Source organism: Podarcis tiliguerta (assembly GCF_965153285.1).
Source record: "Podarcis tiliguerta genome assembly, chromosome: 2".
Taxonomy (NCBI): Eukaryota; Metazoa; Chordata; class Lepidosauria; order Squamata; family Lacertidae; genus Podarcis; species Podarcis tiliguerta.
This window is the reverse complement of record NC_139535.1, coordinates 91,557,866-91,579,793: the sequence shown is the minus strand read 5'-3', so window position 1 is coordinate 91,579,793 and position 21,928 is coordinate 91,557,866. Positions and strand designations below refer to the sequence as shown.

The 21,928-nt window shown below is 44.7% G+C and overlaps 1 protein-coding gene across 1 annotated transcript; it reads right to left on the bottom strand.

The window, feature by feature from the left end:
- Positions 1 to 12,075: 12,075 nt before the first annotated feature.
- MYADML2 (myeloid associated differentiation marker like 2) lies at positions 12,076 to 14,791 on the bottom strand. The gene has a single exon (XM_083428615.1). The coding sequence runs from the start codon at positions 14,199 to 14,201 to the stop codon at positions 13,299 to 13,301; it is 903 nt and encodes a 300-aa protein (XP_083284741.1). The 5' UTR covers positions 14,202 to 14,791; the 3' UTR covers positions 12,076 to 13,298.
- Positions 14,792 to 21,928: the final 7,137 nt, after the last annotated feature.

The window sequence follows — 21,928 nt, the reverse complement described above, 5'->3', positions numbered from 1 at the left end:
TACGGGCCAGTCTTGACAGACTCTAGGGTTGTGCGCCCATCTCACTTAAGAGGCCGAGGGCCAGCGCTGTCCGGAGACACTTCCGGGTCACGTGGCCAGCGTGACAAAGCTGCATCTGGCGAGCCAGCGCAGCACACGGAAACGCCGTTTACCTTCCCGCCAGTAAGCGGTCCCTATGTACCTACTTGCACCCGAGAGTGCTTTCGAACTGCTAGGTTGGCAGGCGCTGGGACCGAGCAACGGGAGCGCACCCCGCCGCGGGGATTCGAACCGCCGACCTTTCGATCGGCAAGCCCTAGGCGCTGAGGCTTTTACCCACAGCGCCACCCGCGTCCCACTTTTCCTTAGGTTGTCCCTATTTTCATTGGAGAAATGTTGGAGGGTATGGAGTTATCTGACCCCCTGAGCCATCTGAAGGCAATCCTGTATAGGGAAGCTTTTTAAAAATGTTTAATGTTTAATTATTTTTTATATGTTGGAAACTGCCCAGAGTGGCTGGGGCAACACAGTAAGATGTGTGAGGTATAAATAGTAAAATTATCATTAGAGAATGGGACGTCCCTATTTCCATTGGAGAAATGTTGAAGGGTATGAGTTTGTGATTTCTAAAACAAGTGTCTGCACTGAAAATTATTTAGAGATCAGATTATTCGAGTTAGAAACTTTGCCTCCTAACTGTAATTATTCAGCTATGATTATTTAGTGACGTTCACTTCGTATATGCTCAGAGGTGCCCTGAAAGCAGTAAGCTACTTGGTCCTTCCACACTAGAGCCCTTTAGAACTACCGATGCACTGCTTTTCCACAACAAGCAGGAAGCAGGTCTATAACTGGTTGGTTCCATGCAGCATTTGAAAAACAGTACTGTAAGGTAAAGGTAAAGGGACCCCTGACCATTAGGTCCAGTCGTGGCCGACTTTGGGGTTGCGGCGCTGATCTCGCTGTATTGGCCGAGGGAGCTGGCTTACAGCTTCCGGGTCATGTGGCCAGCATGACTAAGCCGCTTCTGGCGAACCAGAGCAGCGCACGGAAACGCCGTTTACCTTCCCGCCAAAGCGGTACCTATTTATCTACTTGCACTTTGATGTGCTTTCAAACTGCTAGGTTGGCAGGAGGTGGGACCGAGGAACGGGATCTCACCCCGTCACGGGGATTCGAACCGCAGACCTTCTGATTAGCAAGTCCTAGGCTCTGTGGTTTAACCCACAGCGCCACCTGCGTCCCTATGTAGTGTTGTTTTATCCTATATAATCCTGAAGGAATCCTGTAGGTCCTACCATGGGGCAGAGGGAGGCGTCTGCCTCAGATAGTGGATAGCAAAATTCCTCTCTATTGGAGGACAGAGTTAGTGTGCCACAGTCTTTTCACCCTTCCCTAACCTGAATTGCTGCCCTCATACTGTAACACCACCAGAGGAAGAAAAAAGACATTGGGAGAGGGGACAGAAGGGGCACAGTACATTTTAGGTGAGTGAGTTTTCCCCCACATGTTAAGATCTCTGAAGAAAAATAACTGGATTAATAACAGGAGTGCAGCAATGGGGAGAGGGTGCAAGATCCTTGATGGGGATGCACTTGCCCCCCTCCCCCTTGCCACCCATGCTTTCAGGTGTCCTGGAGGACAGTGTTGAAGTAATATCTGTTCCTAGTCAAGTCATTTTTGTGCTTGGAATGAGGAGTGGGGGACGGGTTCTCTTTTGCCTCAGGCAGCAAAATGTCTTGTGTATGTCCTTCATCTAATGCGCAACCTCACAAAAAAGCCAAATTGGAGCAAATCATTAGTGCATCTGACATAGAAATCCTAAGCAATTTTTTTTTTAACCTTTCCTTGTTTTTCTGTTTGGTTTGCATATGTGCTTTAGTATACACACAGACACACACACAGAGGAAAGCACAAAATGTCAAAAAGTAACTGGAGATAGAGCTGTGTTGCATGACATTGCGGTGGGTGGACCAGATGACCCTTCCAACTGATACGATGACATGTAATGCCAAAGGGGCAAGCAGCTCATTTTGTACTTTGTTCATTTCTTGTATTGATAACTAATACACAGTCATTGCAGATCTTTCAACACCACTGTAATATGTGTAAAAGTGGGTGTTCCATTAAGCACCCTAGCAGCTGAACTTGGCACTAGTTGCAGCTTCTGAACCAAACACAAGACTAGCCCCACATGCAGTGCATTACAGTAGTCCAGTCATGCAGTTACCAATGTATGAAGCACAGTGACATACACAATATGGTGGTTGCTGTGTTAAATATACATAGTTCTCATAGAACACAGAAGTTGACAGATACATCCTGTCATATTGCTGCAGAGCTGTCAGAAGCTGTAGTTGTCAAAACTATTATATATACAAACAAATGAGAAGCCTACTCTTTGTATTTGACTAAAACAGAGATACTGTAGAGCTAAATAGATTCACAGGTGACTGAAACATTGCATCAAGCATTTAATGTGATTGTAAATCCCCTAGTTGCATTCTATTTTGCGTGTTTTAAAAATATATGTCCTAATACTGTGTCTTGTGCTATTAGAAGCTATTCTGGCAAACTGAAAGATGAGGTATAAATGTTTTAAATAAATATTGCAATCCCATTGCCTTCATTCACTAGTGCTGTGAGAAATGTTATTTGCTCCTGCTAATTCCTTCAATCATTCACCAGGCCTAGCTCTTATTTTGCATCATATCAAAATTGTCGTTGATGGCAGGAACTAAGGAATTAATTTCTCATAAACAAATGTACTTGTGTGGGTTTGTTGGTGAAGGAAATAGGCTGTATGTAAGATTCTTCTAACCCTTGGATCCTGCAAGTGTTAAAATTTAAGTCAGGCTAGCTTCCTGTGTTGATGTGATAGCCTGAGTGATGGGCCATAAAGGGAAGCAAAGGAAAGGGGCTCTGAGATGGTAAATGGGTGGGGCCCCTCCCCACCTCCCCCACCTCACAGTTTGTTAGAAGGACAAAGCAAGAGTTTAAAGTTGTGTTTTCAGTGATATGACCTAGCAGCAAAGCAGTAAGCAGAGAGAAAGAGCCATGCCAGTTCACTGGGTGAAACAATAACTTTGGGGGTGTTAATGCTGTGAATCTGTCCATCGTAGACTCAGGTTGTATATATGTATAAATAAACCATGTATCCTAAAGACACCACAGTCTCCGCTGTGCCTCATTTCCAAAAGGAAATACAAACCCTGGGTAAGTGCCTGGAACCCCAAGATTCTCACACTGCTCAGAGATTGGGGTGACATGCAAGAATATGAATGGAATGGCCTATCGGAAGAAGCTGGGGTTTGTTTTTAATTGGCCAGCTTATTGTGTTGCCTAAAAAAAACCCCAACCCTGAGATTGAAAATAGATTCCATTTGTGATTCAGGTCTGGGAGCTTAAGAGCTTGGCAGTTGTAGATATTTGGAGTTATGCAGTGAAGGCAATACAGCCTCCAAAGAAACCCTCTGTACCTTTCATTGGATTTATCAGTTGAGTAGTGCCAGTTTGAGACTCAGCTCTCCATGTGTTCACATGCCTCAAATTCCATCAGTGCTTTTCCTCATTTAATCTCCTGGAATCTTCTGAGTTGAATGTCAGTATCTTCTAATGCAGTTCCATGCACTAAGGTTGATGAGACCTTTTAAATGGGGCAGCTCTCAGCTGCAAAAGTCACACGTGTTCATGCTTTGTGCTGCTCATCCAGTCTTCCAGTCCCACAGAGCACACTACTTCCAAACTTAGGCAATGATTTGAAGCAATAAATAATTATTTTAGGCGTTTCGTGAAATCAGTTTTACTCTCCTCATGACTGACTATAGTTAAAATTGTAGGTACAAATACATACATCAATGGAGATATTTATTGTGAACTAAATGCATGAACACAAATCTCTTGTCAGACTGCTCTGGATTCCTTCCCTCTGTTCTATGCAGGCGAGAAATTCCAGGGATGGTATTTCAGGATTTATTTTATTTTACATTAGCAGTCACATACCAGGTGTTGCTTGGGAATTCTAAGAATCTAAGAAATCATTTCAGTTGTATATAAATACACAAAAAATCCCTTTCCTTGCTCTGCAAAATGCAAGATTTGGTTATTATCAGTGCAGTTTTGAAAGGCTGATTCCACCATCTTGATTCAAAATGGTATCCAAACATAGATGACAACTTGCTCCTTGCAATTATTAACTTTCATAACTATATAGCATACCTTTCCTTTTCCTTTTTATTTTATTTTGTTCAAATAAACTGTTCTTTAATAAATAATAAAACAAACAAACAAAACCATCTGCTCCTTGATCTCAGGAACCATCATGCAAAAATTGGTTACGATGCTTTAAAAGGTGTGCAAATGCATAGTGAACAATCCCCCAAAATATATAGTGGATAAGAGCACTAGGGAAACTCTTTCGTGTTATTAGCTCCTACTAATGACAGACAAACCAATAATCCAAGATAATCTGGCTTCTCCCTCAACTGTCATTAGGGGCTACCCCCTCAGGAGTGTCTCTTTCATCTACTCTGCTTAAAGACCAGCTTCACCAAGCTCAATAGTCATCAGCAGCCATTTCATCAGTCTGTAGGAGAGAGACAGACAGACAGATATTGGACTGCAGGGCCTTTCTGTCCATTGTGCCAAAAAACTCCTCCTGTTAGCTCCTCTTCTTGAAACATTTCCATTCCAGCTGGTTGTTACAAGAACTCTGTACCTAAGAAATTGTATCTCAGCTTTCTTTTTTCCTTCTCCCTCTCAATACCTTTTCCTTTTCCTCCTGTATTTTAGTTTGGATTGTAAGCCTGAACATTTCTTATTGGTGGCATTTGTTAGCTGAAGAGGCACCTTGAAATGCATTAAATAAATAAATATTGAATCCTGTTTCTGTCTTCGAAGCTACCCTACCCACTTTCATGTTGTCTGCAAACGTGGTTAGGATCCCCTCCACTCAGTCCAAATAGTGTATAAACATGTTAAACAACAGAACCTTGTGCTACTCCACTTGTAACATTGATGAATACTGCAAATCCACTTAACACTTGCATTGTCTAACCCACATGAATTGTCAAAATTCTTGCTGAAATCAATATAGTATTGTGTCCACAGTATTTCCCCTGATCTACCAGGCTAGAAGTGCTATCAAAAAGACAGAGATAAGGTTATTCAAATAATCAACAGTATTTGATGACTGCCATCCAATGGCATTTTGTATTTAACTGCATTTCATAGTTTGGATGCAATGGAATTTAATATTTGATATTTGATAGCTGACTTTATATGCATTCATAGCAGAGAACTGATGGGAAGATCACTTATATAGTTTTAATGTTAATGACTGTATAAATTTTAACATCTGTTTATCAAATTAGGTTTTTCTAACGTCACCAATAACTGAAACAGATTTGTAAATGATGTGCATGTGCAAGTATTGAATTCTGGATTTTATTTTGTACTGTTACTGTTTACTGCCAAACAAATACATTTACTTATCCTGTCAACATGGTAAAATTACGTTTGATTATATTTGCTGAATCATATGCAACAATGTTTAGTATTTGACAGCTGACAACTAAAAAAAGATTTCGCATTTGACAACTGCCAAAATCAAAGCAATCAATAGATAGCAAGTCCTAAGTGCTCAAATGTCTACTTTTGAAATCAAAAGGCATATCCAATTTTTTTCATTTTAATTTATAAGTCAAAATTCTGCCATCAAAATTTATATGATTTAATTTCACATTTTGGTACATTTCAAATCTTTGTGAATATTAATTTTAGTAGTATATAATATATATATGCTAAAATTAATATTCACAAAGATGAACAGAGAGGGGTGAGTTCATAGCACATTATCACATGCATGTGGTTTTCTTACATGGAAATTATATCCGTGTAGGAAATCAAAATGAAGGAATCAAGCAACGAATGCAAATTCCCTGCAAATGGTCACCACCAGTGTTTGAATAGTAGGGTCCACTGTCCTGGTATACCGTAATCATTGTAAACAGGTAGCTTATTTTAATATGCGCTGCCAAATGTGTTAATAGTCACATTCTTTTACGACGTGCAAATATACTGGTGTGTGTTGCAAAATGAATCCTTGCAGAGTAAGTTCCTAACAGTACAAACCAATCTAGGATTCATTAACCACACTTGCAGGATTACTGACCAGTGAGGAGGTACTATGAGCAGTTCAGTTCTGCTTTCAGGGCACATAAGCTACAAGTGTAGTTTGAGTTTAAGCTCATTTGAGAGGGGCCTTTTCCAGCTGTTGATTCATAACATTCCCGACGTGCTTCTTCTGCGTTTTGTTTGATTTTTATTTTAAATTGCCTTGGAATCCCGCTGGTGTTAAACAGTATACACTTTGAGGAATGCATGTGGCATAGCTCCAACTGTCAATGACACTTTTAAAGGGTGGAAAGAAGATTTAAAGTGGATAGCAGGTGTGAGGAAAGGCTACTGTTAAAGTTGTGGTTTTATTTATAACTTGTGCATAATTCAGCATTTTGCATTTAATGTCTTTATAGATATTTATTTAATAGGAATTATATACTGTTTCAGAATCAAAACCTCTACACAGTTAATATGCCGGTAGAGAGGTTATGTTATGATAATTCCCATTTTGGAGATATTGGCATCTTCAATCAGCTTCCTCCTTGAGCAATGGTATCTTTTAAAATTATCTTTTATGTTCAAGAGGCCTGGAAATCCACATACCTGCAATCAAACTATTAATTGCAGAAGTTGACTTTCTACAGGCACACAGCAGTTTCTATCGGTTTCTAGCACACTCACTGTAAGGTATTGGAGACATGGAAGCAGTTCTGAAAATGGCATCCCCAGACCCCTCTAATATGTCATTGTAATGCTTGGTCTGTGAAATATAATCTTTTATTGTTTATGGGTTTTACCAGTTTTATATTTACAGATCACATTTTCATGCCTATACAATAATTCACATAGACATCCCCACCCAGCTTTCCATGGCAGTTCAGATACGTCTTATTAAGGTCTGTGAAATATCATCATCATCATCATCATCATCATCATCATCATCATACCTGGTGCTTCTCTGTCCCCATCAATGACAGCTAAGGATGTGGAGCAGAGGCAGGAAAAGGTATGCTATAAAGAGATTCTGTCCAGGGCAAGCATGACTACATGTTTGGAAGGACCAGGTGAGAACTACTCTCTCCTTCTGCTCTAAGTGCATCCAATTCTAAACAAAACTCATAACCTACATTCATCTGCTGCCAATTCACGTGGGCAGATACAGAAAATAATGGACCGTCACACACACAGAGGGAAGCTATTGTATTTTTGCTCAAAATGCTCAGACCTAATATTAACTTATTCCCACAAATCACAGGAAGTTCCTGTGGAGATGTGCGTTTAAACAGATTTCAAGAAGTGAGAAAATCCGGCTCCTGTTGTTCTGCTGATAGAAATATTTATCTTTCATTGTATCAAAACCTGGGATTTTATTTGCCCTTCTGCTTTTGCTGCTGACTCAGATCATTTTGCTACATCCTCCTCTAGGTTTCTTACAGTCCTCCCTGCTCTACTTGCAGTGCTATACTGAAAGTGTTGCTACCACCCTGTGGTTCCGTAGTCATGTAAAGCCCTCAGGGCACCGGGAACACAGCAAAAAAGGCCGGCAGCTCCATACACTTCCTCTGCCAACACCACTACCAGTGTCCCTAGCACCACGGCCAAACTAAATGACCCTTGGAATCAACTGCAGCCTGGACTCTCAGAGCCTCTACATCTTCATGGGCAACAACAGAACAGTGTGGTTTGCGTGCCTAGAGTCCACTGCCCTCATCCATAGCAGGAAGCTCAACTCCACCAAGCAAAGGGGGTTTCTCATCTCTTTGTGCAGGGTAAATGGGTCCACAGCACCACCCATCCCTGAGACCTGGACACAGGTGCACATCAAATAGCTGGTGGTGCAACTCAGCTGGAAGTCTCCTGCAGGATGCATCCTATGAGCTGCTGAACACCTTCCATGGGGAGCTAGCGGACGACCTGGCTGGTTCCTAACAGAGTGAATATGTGGAGGATTGGAGCATCCAAGCAGAAAATGGACTCCTGCATTGCAGGGGATTGGACTAGATGACTCTTGTCCGTTCCAATTCTATGGTTCTGTGGTTGACACACATAGCACTGAATTGGATAGTGGCAACAGCAGTGGGGCATCCTCTTGAGCATTATACAGCTTCCGGTGCCACCCAGATAGCTATCACTCTGAAAATCAGCAAAATGCCGTTGCACTATTGCAGTTTCCTCAGTAGTTCCTTCACAGAAATAGTGCTCCTTTCTAATGTTCTTTGTATTAAATTAGCCAGTACAGGCAGCCCGCCACTTACACGTGTCCAATAGGTGTGTGACCATGTATATGTGCATTGCACTGAACCCGGAAGTGTCATAAAGATGTCACTAAAAGGATCAAATGGGGGAATAACTGGATGTCTGCAGGCTTTTTCAATGGGTTTCAATTATATGTGATTTCATATAATTGATTTCATGTGCCTTGAAATGTAACCCCTGTAAACGGGGGACTGCCTGTAATTCTAATATGAGCATTTTCCACCAACTTCCTGTTTGGTACTAATGTACCTAGCAAATATGGAAAACTGGGGAAGTAATTGGATTAAATCCCAGAGCAAATTTTTGTTTTATTTTTGCGGATCGTACACAATGCAACTGCTTAGCTCCATCCTTCTCACTCTCTGTGGAAGTGATTCACAGTGATTCTCACTCTTTCTGCAGGAGCAGAGGAAAGCCCTAGGAGTTTATTTGTCCTTAGTTCTTGATTTAATTAGAAACCTAATTAACGACTAATTATAACTAATTAATAGAAACTTAATTAAAACTTGGGAAACAGGGGTTAGCACCAAGGAGAGTTCACCATCCCATATTTTATGTACCTGATCTATGCCCCCAATGGCCATTTATGCTACACAAATTGAGACAACACAGCAAACATCTCATCATCCTTTGACCTCTATCCCAACTATATTGCTAGCCTGCCTGAACTGTGTTTAGGATGATTACAAAACTAACCAAAATCCAGTGTAAAAAATGTGCAGGAAGAATGAGGAATTCTTCACTTGAGGCTATCCTGTGCTGAGCAGGGGCTCAGGCTAGGTGACATTCAATGCCCTTGCCGTCATTTTCTATGGATGGTTTTGACTTCCAGTTGGGTATTTTTTTGTAATGTTGTGGAACCACAAGTTCAGTGTTAATGTTCCACCTTATGCTGCTTTCAAACTGCTGAAGTAGTGTTACTTTATGCTCTATTGGTTTAGTCTGCTTATTAATAAATTATTTTGGTGTTTGTCAACTGTAGCTGATAAGGAAAAGAAGAAGCACAAGGTTTTGTGGCAAGAGGAGAGTAACTGGAAGCAGGGGTGAATTTAGCTTCTGGCAAAGTAGCCATTTGCCAGCTATAGAAGGCACCCACAGAGATATTATTTTTTTGCCAAGGTTTATAATTGTGGAAGGAAGGAAGCTTGACACATTCAATTTGGGGAGATGGAAATTAATGGAAGGACGGGATGCTCTGCAATGAAATGTTCCTCACCTCCAGAATAATTTTATCATGCATTCAGATCCTGACTTGGGTCTCATATTTTGCCTGAAACTTACAAATGCGCAACACATGCACACGCTCCAGAGTAAGCAGAACTAGAAAATTACCCCCCACATCAAAGCTGTAAATGTCAGCATTAAGAAGATACAATCCTATTCTGCATTCAGAAACAACAGGATTGCAATCAGAAATCTATCTTGCAGGTTTCTAGAACTCCTCCTGGTATTATGAGAGTGCTCCCTTTCCTGCATTACAGCTGGGATGGCCACCTTTTAACCTGGCAAATTCAGGGTAGTCAATCCAGCCATTCAGTGGGCAAAAGAAGCTCATCATTTAAATTATGAAATACAGAATTGAAAAAACTAGGTCACTAATGGCTAGTAATATTTAAAAGGCTTACTGCTACAGCTTGCATACTCTAGCCACCAATCATTCTGCTTTGCACAGGAGCCAGAGCAGTTAACTGCTGTCTGCTCCCCCCCCCTTAAGTCTGCACAATGTAAGGCGGCTCCTGGAAAGACAGGCTCAAGTTGCTGTTCAGAATCAATGGGAGACATAGGTGGAATCTAGACATATATAAAAAACGTTGTGAAAATGCTTTTTAAAAAACATTGTGAAAAAAATGTTGAATTTCCCATAGCTCACTATCACCATCTAGTGTCACATTTGTGTAATGCACTTTACAACACACTTAAAACGTTTTATTTGCAGCTGTATAGTTGAGTAATATTGTCCGGCTAGATTTTGTTTCATATGCCACACTACTGTTAGGCAGAAAGAGGCTGTTGCTGGGTGCCATGAAACAACAGCAAGTTGTTTACCGGTAATTTATTATTGGAGTATTTTTACTGCTAGGGAAGGAGTGAGACCTTTGTGGGATTTTCTGTCTCAGGTACCAGAATAACTTGACTGGCTCTAGGTGGCATGCATGTTGATGGAGGTCAGGGAGTGCCACTGCTGCACTGCCTTAGGTGGCAAAATATCCTCGGCTGGCCCTTTAAGTCACAGTGAAAATGTTCTTTTTGGTATACAGTGGTACCCCGGGTTACATACACTTCAGGTTACATACGCTTCAGGTTACAGACTCCGCTAACCCAGAAATAGTGCTTCAGGTTAAGAACTTTGCTTCAGGATGAGAATCGAAATTGTGCTCCGGCGGCGCGACAGCAGCAGGAGGCCCCATTAGCTAAAGTGGTGCTTCAGATTAAGAACAGTTTCAGGTTAAGTACGGACCTCCGGAACAAATTAAGTACTTAACCTAAGGTACCACTGTATGCCCATCTCATGAGACAATGGAGTGTCTCCTCCGGGCATGAAGTCAAACCACTGCATTAGCAGCAACGAAGTGACCTTTCCGGGGCGCAACCCTGGGCAGTGTGTATGCAGGTCCTGGGCTGCTCAGACAACAAAAAACCCCTCTTGGTCTCGCTGATGCCAAAGGAATGCAGAGCAGGAGTTGCCAGAAGGAGACTACAAGGTGCCTCAGAGCATGTGTCTATTCATTGTGGGACCCCTGGTGGGTTTTTAAAAAAATCACACTATCTGTATTAAGTTTCTTACCAGTGCCAGAATGTCTGTGTTTTCAAATAATTTTTGTGTGTGAATGTGCACTTAATAACATAATTAACACACTCTGTACTTCTCTGCATTCCGTTCGCTTCTTACCTCACTGTTTGCAATCCCACATTCTCTCCAATCAAGTACCAGCAACTCAAGGTAGCACTTCACGCATCTGATGGACTGTAGTCCATGAAACGTTATGCCATAATAAATGTGCCACAAAACTGTTGTTTTGCTGCAAAAGACCAATACAGCATCCCCTCCGAAAAGATGAGACCTTTAGGACACACACACACACCCTGTAACTTTAGCTCTGTTTCATTTTAATATGCATCTGAGCTATATTAGGGTGTGTTGACATTAGTGCTTATTCCTCATCCAGCTGCTAGTTTTTGAAACAGCATGCACAATATGTTAGCCACAATTCATACCAGTCCTGTAGTCTCTGGACAAATGCTGTTGTTTGATGCTTCCTTGCCCCTCTCGAATCAGCTTCAATCTGATTAGAGAACTGGATGCGGAGTTCTCTATGTGATAATGTGAACATACCCTAACAGCCACAAAGCATGTGCAGATGACAGCTTGATGAGCTGATGGGAGGCAGTCATGAGCAGGGCCATGCATCAGGTGAAGACATCCTTGCCCCCTCTCCGATGTGAACATTACTGTGCCAATGTGGATTCAACTGCAGCAGGCTGGGTGGGTGTGTTTGTGACCTTACTGCATTTTAAGATACCAATGTGAGCATACGCTTAGACAAGGCAATGGCATTCAAACACCATAAATCACTGTGTATTTCCAGACGGGAAGAAACTTGGTCTGTGTTTCTGTGCATTTATGTTGAGGAGGAGGAGAGGATATACAGTGAGTTGGTTGAGGGAGGAGAATAAATGCAAGACTAGGGTGCTCTGTCAATTAAGGAAAACACAGAATACTTTTGCCAACTTGCTATTTTTATTCTAGATTGGAATAAAGCCTTCCTACCTAATTCACACACATTTAATATAAGCTATTGGAATAAACTACTTGCTTTGGCTTCTTATATTTGAAAATGTCTCTGAATTCAGGTGATGATCCTGATCCACACCAAAGGAGACCAGCACACTTCTTTGCACCATGATGCATTTATACAGGCATGTTTTCTCAGCTGCGAATCAAGAATCAGCACCTCCAGGAGTCGGACAATAGGCACTTGGTTGGATGTATTTAAATGTTACTCATGTCCTTTCAGCATTGTGAAAGACCAGCGAATCCAGGTCATGTTCTAGATCATTAAGTAATCTGCAGTTTGCACGGTGCCAAGTGTTTGTGGAATTAAACAATGTCTGTTGCCTAACTCTTGCAAAATGAAAACAACACAGTTTTATTTTGTCTAAATTAATATACTTTGGTTCAAAGTGTGGTTTTGGTTCAAAAGTCTGGCTTTGGTTCAAAACGCTAATGTCTTGTGTGTAGCCACAGTTTCCGCAGGCATAGCAATATCCCCAGATGCTTCTTGAAGGAATAACTGAGGGAAACAATCTGGAAGTAATTATTTTAGAGCTTGCAGCAACCTTCCCTACACCCATTGTCAATTACAAACTTGACAGTATTCACTTCACTTCTCAAACTCTTCCAAACAGGAATGTGCATCTCACCAACAACCAAGTACATGCATAAGGAAATTGTTATTTTCATACTCTAGGCTGTGGACAAGGGTCTCAGTCTTCTTGGTGGTTGTAATCTCCCCTCTCTTTCCCCTGCCTCGTCTGAAATTTCTGACAGAATCTATTAGGTTTAGTTATACGTTTTTCACTTTAACAGAATTTCATGGATTGTGCTGGGATTTTGGCAGTTGTTCTTTTGGGCCTAGATATTTTTCTATTCTTCTTGCAGTTTTAACTTACCCAACAATTTTGGGATGAACAATTCAGGGTCCAAAACCTGTTTTCCCCACCCTTAGTACTAGGCCTTACAAAACCTATTAACCTGTAGAGTCACTGATGTGTACACATCTGCTGGAATGAGGGTAGCATTGCAGATGCGTCGCTATGTTTCTTTCATGGACAGGCTGCTTTCAATCAAGACAAATTCTTTTGGTGTGACCTGGACATCAGCTTTCTAGGCGGGTCCCAAAACTCCCTCTGCCTGAGTCTTTTATGGCTTTTTTTTGTGGCTACTAGGGGTGTGAGACGAAGCGGATGCGTTGCGAGTAGGCTAAGTCCACAATGTAAAGCACCAGGTTCACACACGTGAACACTGCGATGACCACCTGGCTGTCCCAGGGGCACTTGCCTCTGGAGCACTGGTAAGGGCGGTGTGGGGAGCCGTACTTACGGTCAAAGCAGAACACCGGCCAGATCACTGCGGCGCTCAAGTACATCAGGACAGCCACAAAGGTATAAACAACCACAAAGCGCTCAAAGGGCCACTTCAGCATGGCTGTCTTTCCCGTGACACTGAGGGCCACCACCACCACTGTCACCACAAAGCAGAAGCTGTAGACAGCCACGCACCACTGGGTTGCCACGTACCGGTCGTATTGGCTGCCGTTCACCAGAGCTCCAAATATGATGCAAGCTACGAAAGCCTGGACAATTTTCAGGAGGCCAGAAACGGTGGCCATGTAGCTGGTCACCTGTCCCGGCTTGGCCCTCGTGAGGAATACTTCCGCGGCGTAGGCGAAAAACAGAAGCCCCGCGAAAACACTGGCCGAGATGCGGAAGTCTCTCGCCTCACACCCGTTGGAATGGCAGCCAAACTCGACGTAAAGCGGATAGATCACAGCAGCTGTGATGGACATGAGGGTGGCAAGCATGGCGAAGGCGGCGGTGAAATTCCCCCAAGAGATGCTCAGGCAGCTGTGGAGGCGCGTGAACTCGCAGGTGACGATAAAGACGGTGACTGCGAAGCAGAAGCACCAGACGGACATGCAGAAGGTGCCGTAGGCCGCACTGAACCCTCCTCTGTGGGCCACAAGGCTGAACGTGATACATCCACAGGCTGCCTGCAGCAACCGGGCAGCTCCAACACGAGATGCCACGGCAGCCATGTTGAGGTGTGTCCCTCTTGAGCTCTCCATCTTCAGATCAGGACCCCCCAGAATGTTTCTTTTGTGGTCGGATGTCGGCTGCTTGTCCTTGAGTTTCTACACGACACTGGATGACTAAGCGGGAGCTGCAGGGTGAATAAGCCCCATATCCCTCCGCCAAAAACCTTTGCTGGCTGCTATTTATGCCGCAGAGCGTACATTTCTGGCAGCTTTTTGAGATAGCGTTGCCTCTGCAGTAAGAATATTGACCTGCCCTTCTGGTACGCTGCAGTTATGATCCATCAGCCCTGCTCTTCCGGGGTCTGTGTGTTGAGTAGTCTGTAGGCATCCCTGTCACTCCCACTCCACCTCAGCTGATCAGTTTCTCCCAAGTGGCTAGCAGGACGCCTATTCCGTCTCAGTTATGCAGCTGTAGCTCTCTCCTATGTTGCTGCAAGGAGCCAGCATATAAATAGGAAGGTGTATTAATAGACTTATCTGGAATGGAATGAACTGCGTGGTCTGTGCAAAATAACGAGAGGGTTTTAGTTTCACCCAGTGCTGCTTTGCATGTTACTTTTTAAGCTCTGTGTCAAAGACCAAGTGAAAGTAATTTGAATTGCCAAAGACTAGAACATGGGTAGACAAACTAAGGCCCGGGGGCCAGATCCGGCCCAATTGCCTTGTCCAGCCCACGGACGGTCTGGGAATCATTGTGTTTTTACATGAGTAGAACGTGCCCTTTTATTTTAAATGCATCTCTGGGTTTTTTGTGGGGCATAGGAATTCTTTCAATTTCCCCCCCAAAATATAGACCGGCCCCCCACAAGGTCTGAGGGAAAGTGGACCGGGCCCCTGCTGAAAAAGTTTGCTGACCCCTGGACTAGAGTCCCAGAAGAAAGCATGGGGAAGCAAGGAGTCCACCTCAAATATATCATTTGTCTTGTCATGTTGAACTTTTTCTGTATGGTTGATAGTGGTTGCGGGGAGACATTCCATCTCCTTTCAGGGATTCCCCGAAACTGACTATTTGACCACAAGAGTGAACTCAAGAGAGCTAGTCACTTTTGTTGTTGCCATTTGTACTGAAGCTGGCTTACGCAAATTCTATTGCTCTATATGTAGAGATGGCCACCAACTTAGATGGCTTTAAAAGAGGATTAGACAAATTCAAGGAGGAAATGGCCTGTAGCCATGATAGCTATATACTATACCCAGAGGCAGTATGCCTCTGACTGTTGGCAATCACTAATGGGCAGAGTGCTCTGGCACTAAGGTCCTGCTTTTAGGCTCCCCACAAGCATCTGGTTGTCCACTGTGGCAACAGGCTCTGGAGCTAGATGGGCCCTGATCCTCTTAAGTTATTTAAAGCCCTTTAAAGCCCTATATGGCCTAAGACCCTCGTACCTACGGGACCACCTCTCCTGGTATGTCCCACGGAGGACCTTACGGTCTTCAAATAAAAACATTTTGGAGATCCCGGGCCACAGGGAAGTTAGGCTGGCCTCGACCAGAGCCAGGGCTTTTTCGGCCGTGGCCCCGATCTGGTGGAACACTCTTTCACAAGAGACTAGGGCCCTGCAGGACATGACACCTTTCTGCAGGGCCTGCAAGACAGAGCTATTCCACCAGGCCTTTGGCTGCGGCACAGACTGACCCCCTCCTTTTGTAATCCTCATAGAACTCCAGCCCAGTGGTTGCGATTAATTTGACTCTGAATTGATTTTAGAATGCATTTCAATTAAATGATTATGATTTTATGTAAACTGTGTTTTTTTTTACTGTTGTTAGCCGCTCTGAGCCTGGTTTTGGCTGGGGAGGGCGGGATATAGATATATTTATTTATTTATTTATTTATTTATTTATTTATTTATTTATTATTATTATTATTATTATTGGCTTGCTCTTATCAGCTGTTGACTGGCAGTGGATTTTCCAGGGCATGAGACAGTGGATTACCATCTTTTCTAATCTTTGTTGTAAAAAGTTAAAATGCCAGGGATTGAAGCAGGAATTTCTGCATGCAAAGTGTGTGCTCTACCACTGAGCTATGAACCCCAAGATGTCTGCAGATTTGGGGGTGCGGAAGCTGGAGGTTAGCTTATCTCCTGCCCCTACAGGCAAGTGGTAGCTGTAGCTTCAGAGGCACCTCCATAGAAACTAGTCACTGAAGCTGCTGCTCACACTTAATGGTGCACACCAGCACTCCCCTGAGTGAGTGCCTGAGGGCCCTGCTCTTGCCACTTACCATCTGGCCGGAGTGGGGCCTGAAGCCTCACAAAGACTGCTTGCTGCTTGCTGCCTGCTGCCCGGGAGGACTCCCCTGAGTGAGTGCCTGAGGGCCCTGCTCCTTCCTGCCACTTACCATCTGGCCTGGGGCGGGGCCTGAAGCCTCACAAGGACTGCTTGCTGCTTGCTGCCTGCTGCCCAGGAGGACTCCCCTGAGTGAGTGCCTGAGGGCCCTGCTCTTGCCACTTACCATCTGGCCCAAGGCGGGGCCTGAAGCCTCACAAGGACTGCTTGCTGCTTGCTGCCTGCTGCCTGGGAGGACTCCCCTGAGTGAGTGCCTGAGGGCCCTGCTCCTTCCTGCCACTTACCATCTGGCCTGGGGCGGGGCCTGAAGCATCACAAGGACTACTTGCTGCTTGCTGCCTGCTGCCCAGGAGGACTCCCCTGAGTGAGTGCCTGAGGGGCTGTCCCTTAATAAGTCTGGCCCAACCCATAGTCGCGGACATGCCTTGGACCTGGTGTTTACCTCTATGGATGTTGGTGATCTGACACTAAGTAAAAGCGAAACGAAAGAAGTGCCATGGTCAGATCACTTCCTGGTGCAACTGGACTTCTCTGCAACCCATCCCCTCTGCAGGGAGGTGGAACCAATTCGGATGGTCCGCCCCCGCCACTTAATGGATCCAAATGGTTTCCAGAGAGTGGTAGAGGATGCTTTATCCCATGTTGATGGCCTTTCAGCTGATTCCCTGGTGGCCCGCTGGGATGCGGAGTTAACCAGGGCTATTGACTGTTTGGCTCCGAAGCGCCCTCTCCAATTGCATGGAGCCTGGACAGCCCCGTGGTTTTCCATGGATCTGAGGGCAATGAAACAATCGTTGAGACGGCTAGAGCGCTGGTGGCAGATAACTCATTCCGAATCTGACCGGACACAGGTTAGAGCTCAACGTCGAGCCTACCAAGTGGCGATAGCAACGGCGAAGAAGAATTTCTTCACCGCCTCTATTGCATCTGCAGAAAACAGCAGCAGGAGACTTTTTCAGGTGGTTCACAATTTAGCGGAACCACCTGCAACATCGGGGCCCAGTACGGGCCACATGTTCTCCTGCAATGATTTTGCAAAGTTTTTTGCGGATAAAATCGCTCAGATTCAGGAAGAAGTAGACTCCACCGTGGGAGCAGGGCCGGGGTGGGAGAGTGCTAGAGTTTTGTCTAGTCAAGTTGAGTGGGATCAATTCCAATCTGTTACCTCCGAGGATGTGGACAGGCTGCTTGGACGAGTGAAACCAACCACCTGTCTCCTGGATCCTTGCCCATCCTGGCTTATAAAAGCTAGCCGGGAAGGACTGGGCGATGGGCTTCGTGGGGTGGTGAATGCTTCCCTCCGTGAGGGAGCCTTCCCAGACCCACTGAAAGAGGCGGTTATTAAACCGCTTCTTAAAAAACCATCTTTAGATGCGGCCACAATGGCCAACTATCGCCCAGTCTCAAATCTTCCATTCTTGGGCAAGGTGATTGAGCGAGCAGTTGCTGAACAACTCCAGGCACGCCTGGAAGAAGCAGACCATTTGGATCCCTTCCAGTCGGGATTCAGGCCTCATCATGGGACTGAAACTGCCTTGGTCGCACTGGTTGATGATCTCCGGCGGGCTAGGGACAAAGGTGAGAGCTGTTTCCTAGTTCTGCTGGATCTCTCAGCGGCGTTTGATACCATCGACCATAACATCCTTCTGGACCATCTTGAGGGGCTGGGAGCTGGGGGCACTGTCATACAGTGGTTCCGCTCCTTCCTCCTGGGCCATGTTCAGAAAGTGGTGATGGGGGATGAGTTTTCAGACCCCTGGGCTCTCACTTGTAGGGTGCCTCAGGGTTCTGTCCTCTCCCCCATGCTTTTCAACATTTACATGCAGCCGCTGGGAGAGATCATCAGGAAGTTTGGGCTGGGTGTTCACCAGTATGCAGATGATACCCAGCTCTACCTCTCTTTTAAATCAGAACCAGTGAAGGCGGTGAAGGTCCTGTGTGAGTGTCTGGAGGCAGTTGGAGGATGGATGGCGGCTAACAGATTGAGGTTGAATCCAGACAAGACAGAAGTACTGTTTTTGGGGGACAGGAGGCAGGCAGGTGTGGAGGATTCCCTGGTCCTGAATGGGGTAACTGTGCCCCTGAAGGACCAGGTGCGCAGCCTGGGAGTCATTTTGGACTCACAGCTGTCCATGGAGGCACAGGTCAAATCTGTGTCCAGGGCAGCTGTTTACCAGCTCCATCTGGTACGTAGGCTGAGACCCTATCTGCCTGCGGACTGTCTCGCCAGAGTGGTGCATGCTCTGGTTATCTCCTGCTTGGACTACTGCAATGCACTCTACATGGGGCTACCTTTGAAGGTGACTCGGAAACTACAACTAATCCAGAATGCGGCAGGCAGCTAGACTGGTGACTGGGGGCGGCCGCCGAGACCATATAACACCGGTCCTGAAAGACCTACATTGGCTCCCAGTACGTTTCCGAGCACAATTCAAAGTGTTGGTGCTGACCTTTAAAGCCCTAAACGGCCTCGGTCCAGTATACCTGAAGGAGCGTCTCCACCCCCATCGTTCTGCCCGGACACTGAGGTCCAGCGCCGAGGGCCTTCTGGCGGTTCCCTCACTGCGAGAAGCAAAGCTACAGGGAACCAGGCAGAGGGCCTTCTCGGTAGTGGCGCCCACCCTGTGGAATGCCCTTCCAGCAGATGTCAAAGCGATAAACAACTACCTGACATTCAGAAGACATCTTAAGGCAGCCCTGTTCAGGGAAGTTTTTAACGTGTGATATTTTACTGTATTTTTGGTTTCTATGGAAGCCGCCCAGAGTGGCTGGGGAGGCCCAGCCAGATGGGTGGGGTATAAATAATAAATTATTATTATTATTATTATTAGATGTGGGCTGATCACAATGCCAGTTTACTTCTGCTCTGGGCAAGTAGGTGGAGGCCTGAAATTATACTTTGAGCTGTGAGGTCAGGAGGTAATTTTGCAGAGCAACCTGGCAGGGCACTCTCTTTTCTCCTCTCAGTTTGGAGCAGCATTCTCAGTCAAGCATAGCTAGGGATCATAGACTGCACAGTGACCTGACAATCTCATAGAAAGCAGTTTGCTTGCAGGCCGGATTTCCTGGTTATTGTTTAACCCTCAGCTACCTAGCCTTAGAGTGCTAACGACAGCTGCTTATATAGAAATCCATTGCTGGATTATGGTTGGATTGTTCTGTAGTGTTATGGTCTTCTACTCCAAAACACTGAAGCAAAGACTGAAATTAATGTTCATTCACAATCATGTCTTTTGATATAGGGAAAATATGATATAAAATTCTTTTTTGTGTACCTTATAAAAATTAAAATAATCTGAAAACATAACAGGAACGCTATTAGCAATGTACAGCCCACACCAGATTTTGTCCAACATTTTATTTAAAATGCATCTCTGGGTTATTTGTGGGGCCTGCCTGGTGTTTTTACATGAGTAGAATGTGTGCCTGTTGCCTTTGTCCATGGAGTTTTCTTGGCAGGGATACTGGAGTGGCTTGCCGGTTCTTGCTCCAGGTGGATCACGTTTGATCAAAACTCTCCACTATGACCTGTCCATCTTGGGTGGCCCTGCACGGCATAGCTCATAGCTTCTCTGAGTTATTCAAGCCCCTTCGCCACGGCAAGGCAGTGATCCATGAAGGATCCAAGGCAGTGATCCATGACCTTTGCCAACAAAGGTCCGTATAGTTAAAGCCATGGTTTTCCCAGTAGTGATGTATGGAAGTGAGAGCTGGACGATAAAGAAGGCTGATTGCCGAAGAATTGATGCTTTTGAATTATGGTGCTGGAGGAGACTCTTGAGAGTCCCATGGACTGCAAGAAGATCAAACGTATCCATTCTTAAGGAAATAATCCCTGAGTGCTCACTGGAAGGACAGACCATGAAGCTGAGGCTCTAATACTTTGGTCACCTCATGAGAAGAGAAGACTCCCTGGAAAAGACCCTGATGTTGGGAAAGATGGAGGGCACAAGGAGAAGGGGACGACAGAGGACGAGATGGCTGGACAGTGTTCTCGAAGCTACAATCATGAGTCTGACTAAACTGCGGGAGGCAGTGGAAGACAGAAGTGCCTGGCATGCTCTGGTCCATGGGGTCACGAAGAGTCGGACACAACTAAACGACTAAACACACAGAATGTGTGCTTTTATTTAAAATGCATTTCTGGGTTATTTGTGGGGCATAGGAATTTGTTCCTATTTTTTTTCCAAAATATAGTCCGGCCCACCACATGGTCTGAGGGATGGTGGACCGGCCCACGGCTGAAAAAGGTTGCTGACCCCTGGTGTTAGAGAAGGGTCTCTCCCAGTCCTATCTGGAAATCCTTGGACCTCTTGTGCTCTATCAATGAGCTAAGATCTGGGGCAGTTCATTTCAAGGCTCATGGCCTCTCTCAGCTAACTATGCATCATTGAAGGCTGCTTTTTCCCCTGCCCTTTTCTGCTGCATCTCCCCCCACTATCTGACTGGGAGAATCCAACCCAGCATTTACTTTCATTGTGATCAGCTGGAACGGCAACAACTCCTGCATCCTTTTTCTGCCATTTGTCTGCCTAGGGCATGTACTGTATTTTTCGCTCAATAAGACGCACCAGACCATAAGACACACCTAGTTTTTGGAGGAGGAAAACAAGAAAAAAAAATTCTGAATCCCAGAAGCCAGAACAGCAAGAGGGATCGCTGCTTTCATTGTGCAGTGATCCCTCTTGCTGTTCTGGCTTCTGGGATAGCTGCATAGCCTGCATTCGCTCCATAAGACGCACACACATTTCCCCTTACTTTTTAGGAGGGAAAAAGTGAGTCTTATAGAGCAAAAAATACAGTATTTTATACATTACCTTTAAAACAAAAAACTTTATGGATTAAGTTCTTGCATTTGGTCTTAAATAAACAATCCTTATGATTGTAAATAGTCTAGTGCATTGCAACAGCTGGATCTTCTCCTATCTTTTAACCTACTAGGGCTTCCTAGCTAGGGTAGGAGTACAGGAGATTAAGGGCTTGCAAGACCTATGAGACTCAAAACCAAAATTGCTTACCTGTAGTAACCAATGGTGATGTGATTCTGTTTCCGACCATCTGAAGTAAATTAGAGGGAGGTGACAATAATGTACTCATTTGATAATATGAGGGTGCCTCGCAACTGGAAAAAAAATATGTCTGGGCACCTTTCTATTCCTTTCATTTCCATTATTATTATTACATCCTTAAAGTCCAGAGAGAAAAGGCTCAACCAGATGTGAGTTGGTTCCTGGAAATCAAGCCAGAGTTGACTGCAGAACATCTGCCAAGTCCTTGCTTGGTGTTGGAAGGAGTCTGGAATTTGCATTAGCCCTCAACCCTGACAAGTATGGAAGCTTTTAATGACATAATGCTGCCACTGAAATTTAACAGCACAGAAGAAAAGTGGTGGGCTATTTCTGAGCAGTAACATCCATATACTTCAAAATCAGCTACTCCACTGTTAAGGGCAGAAATTATCTGGG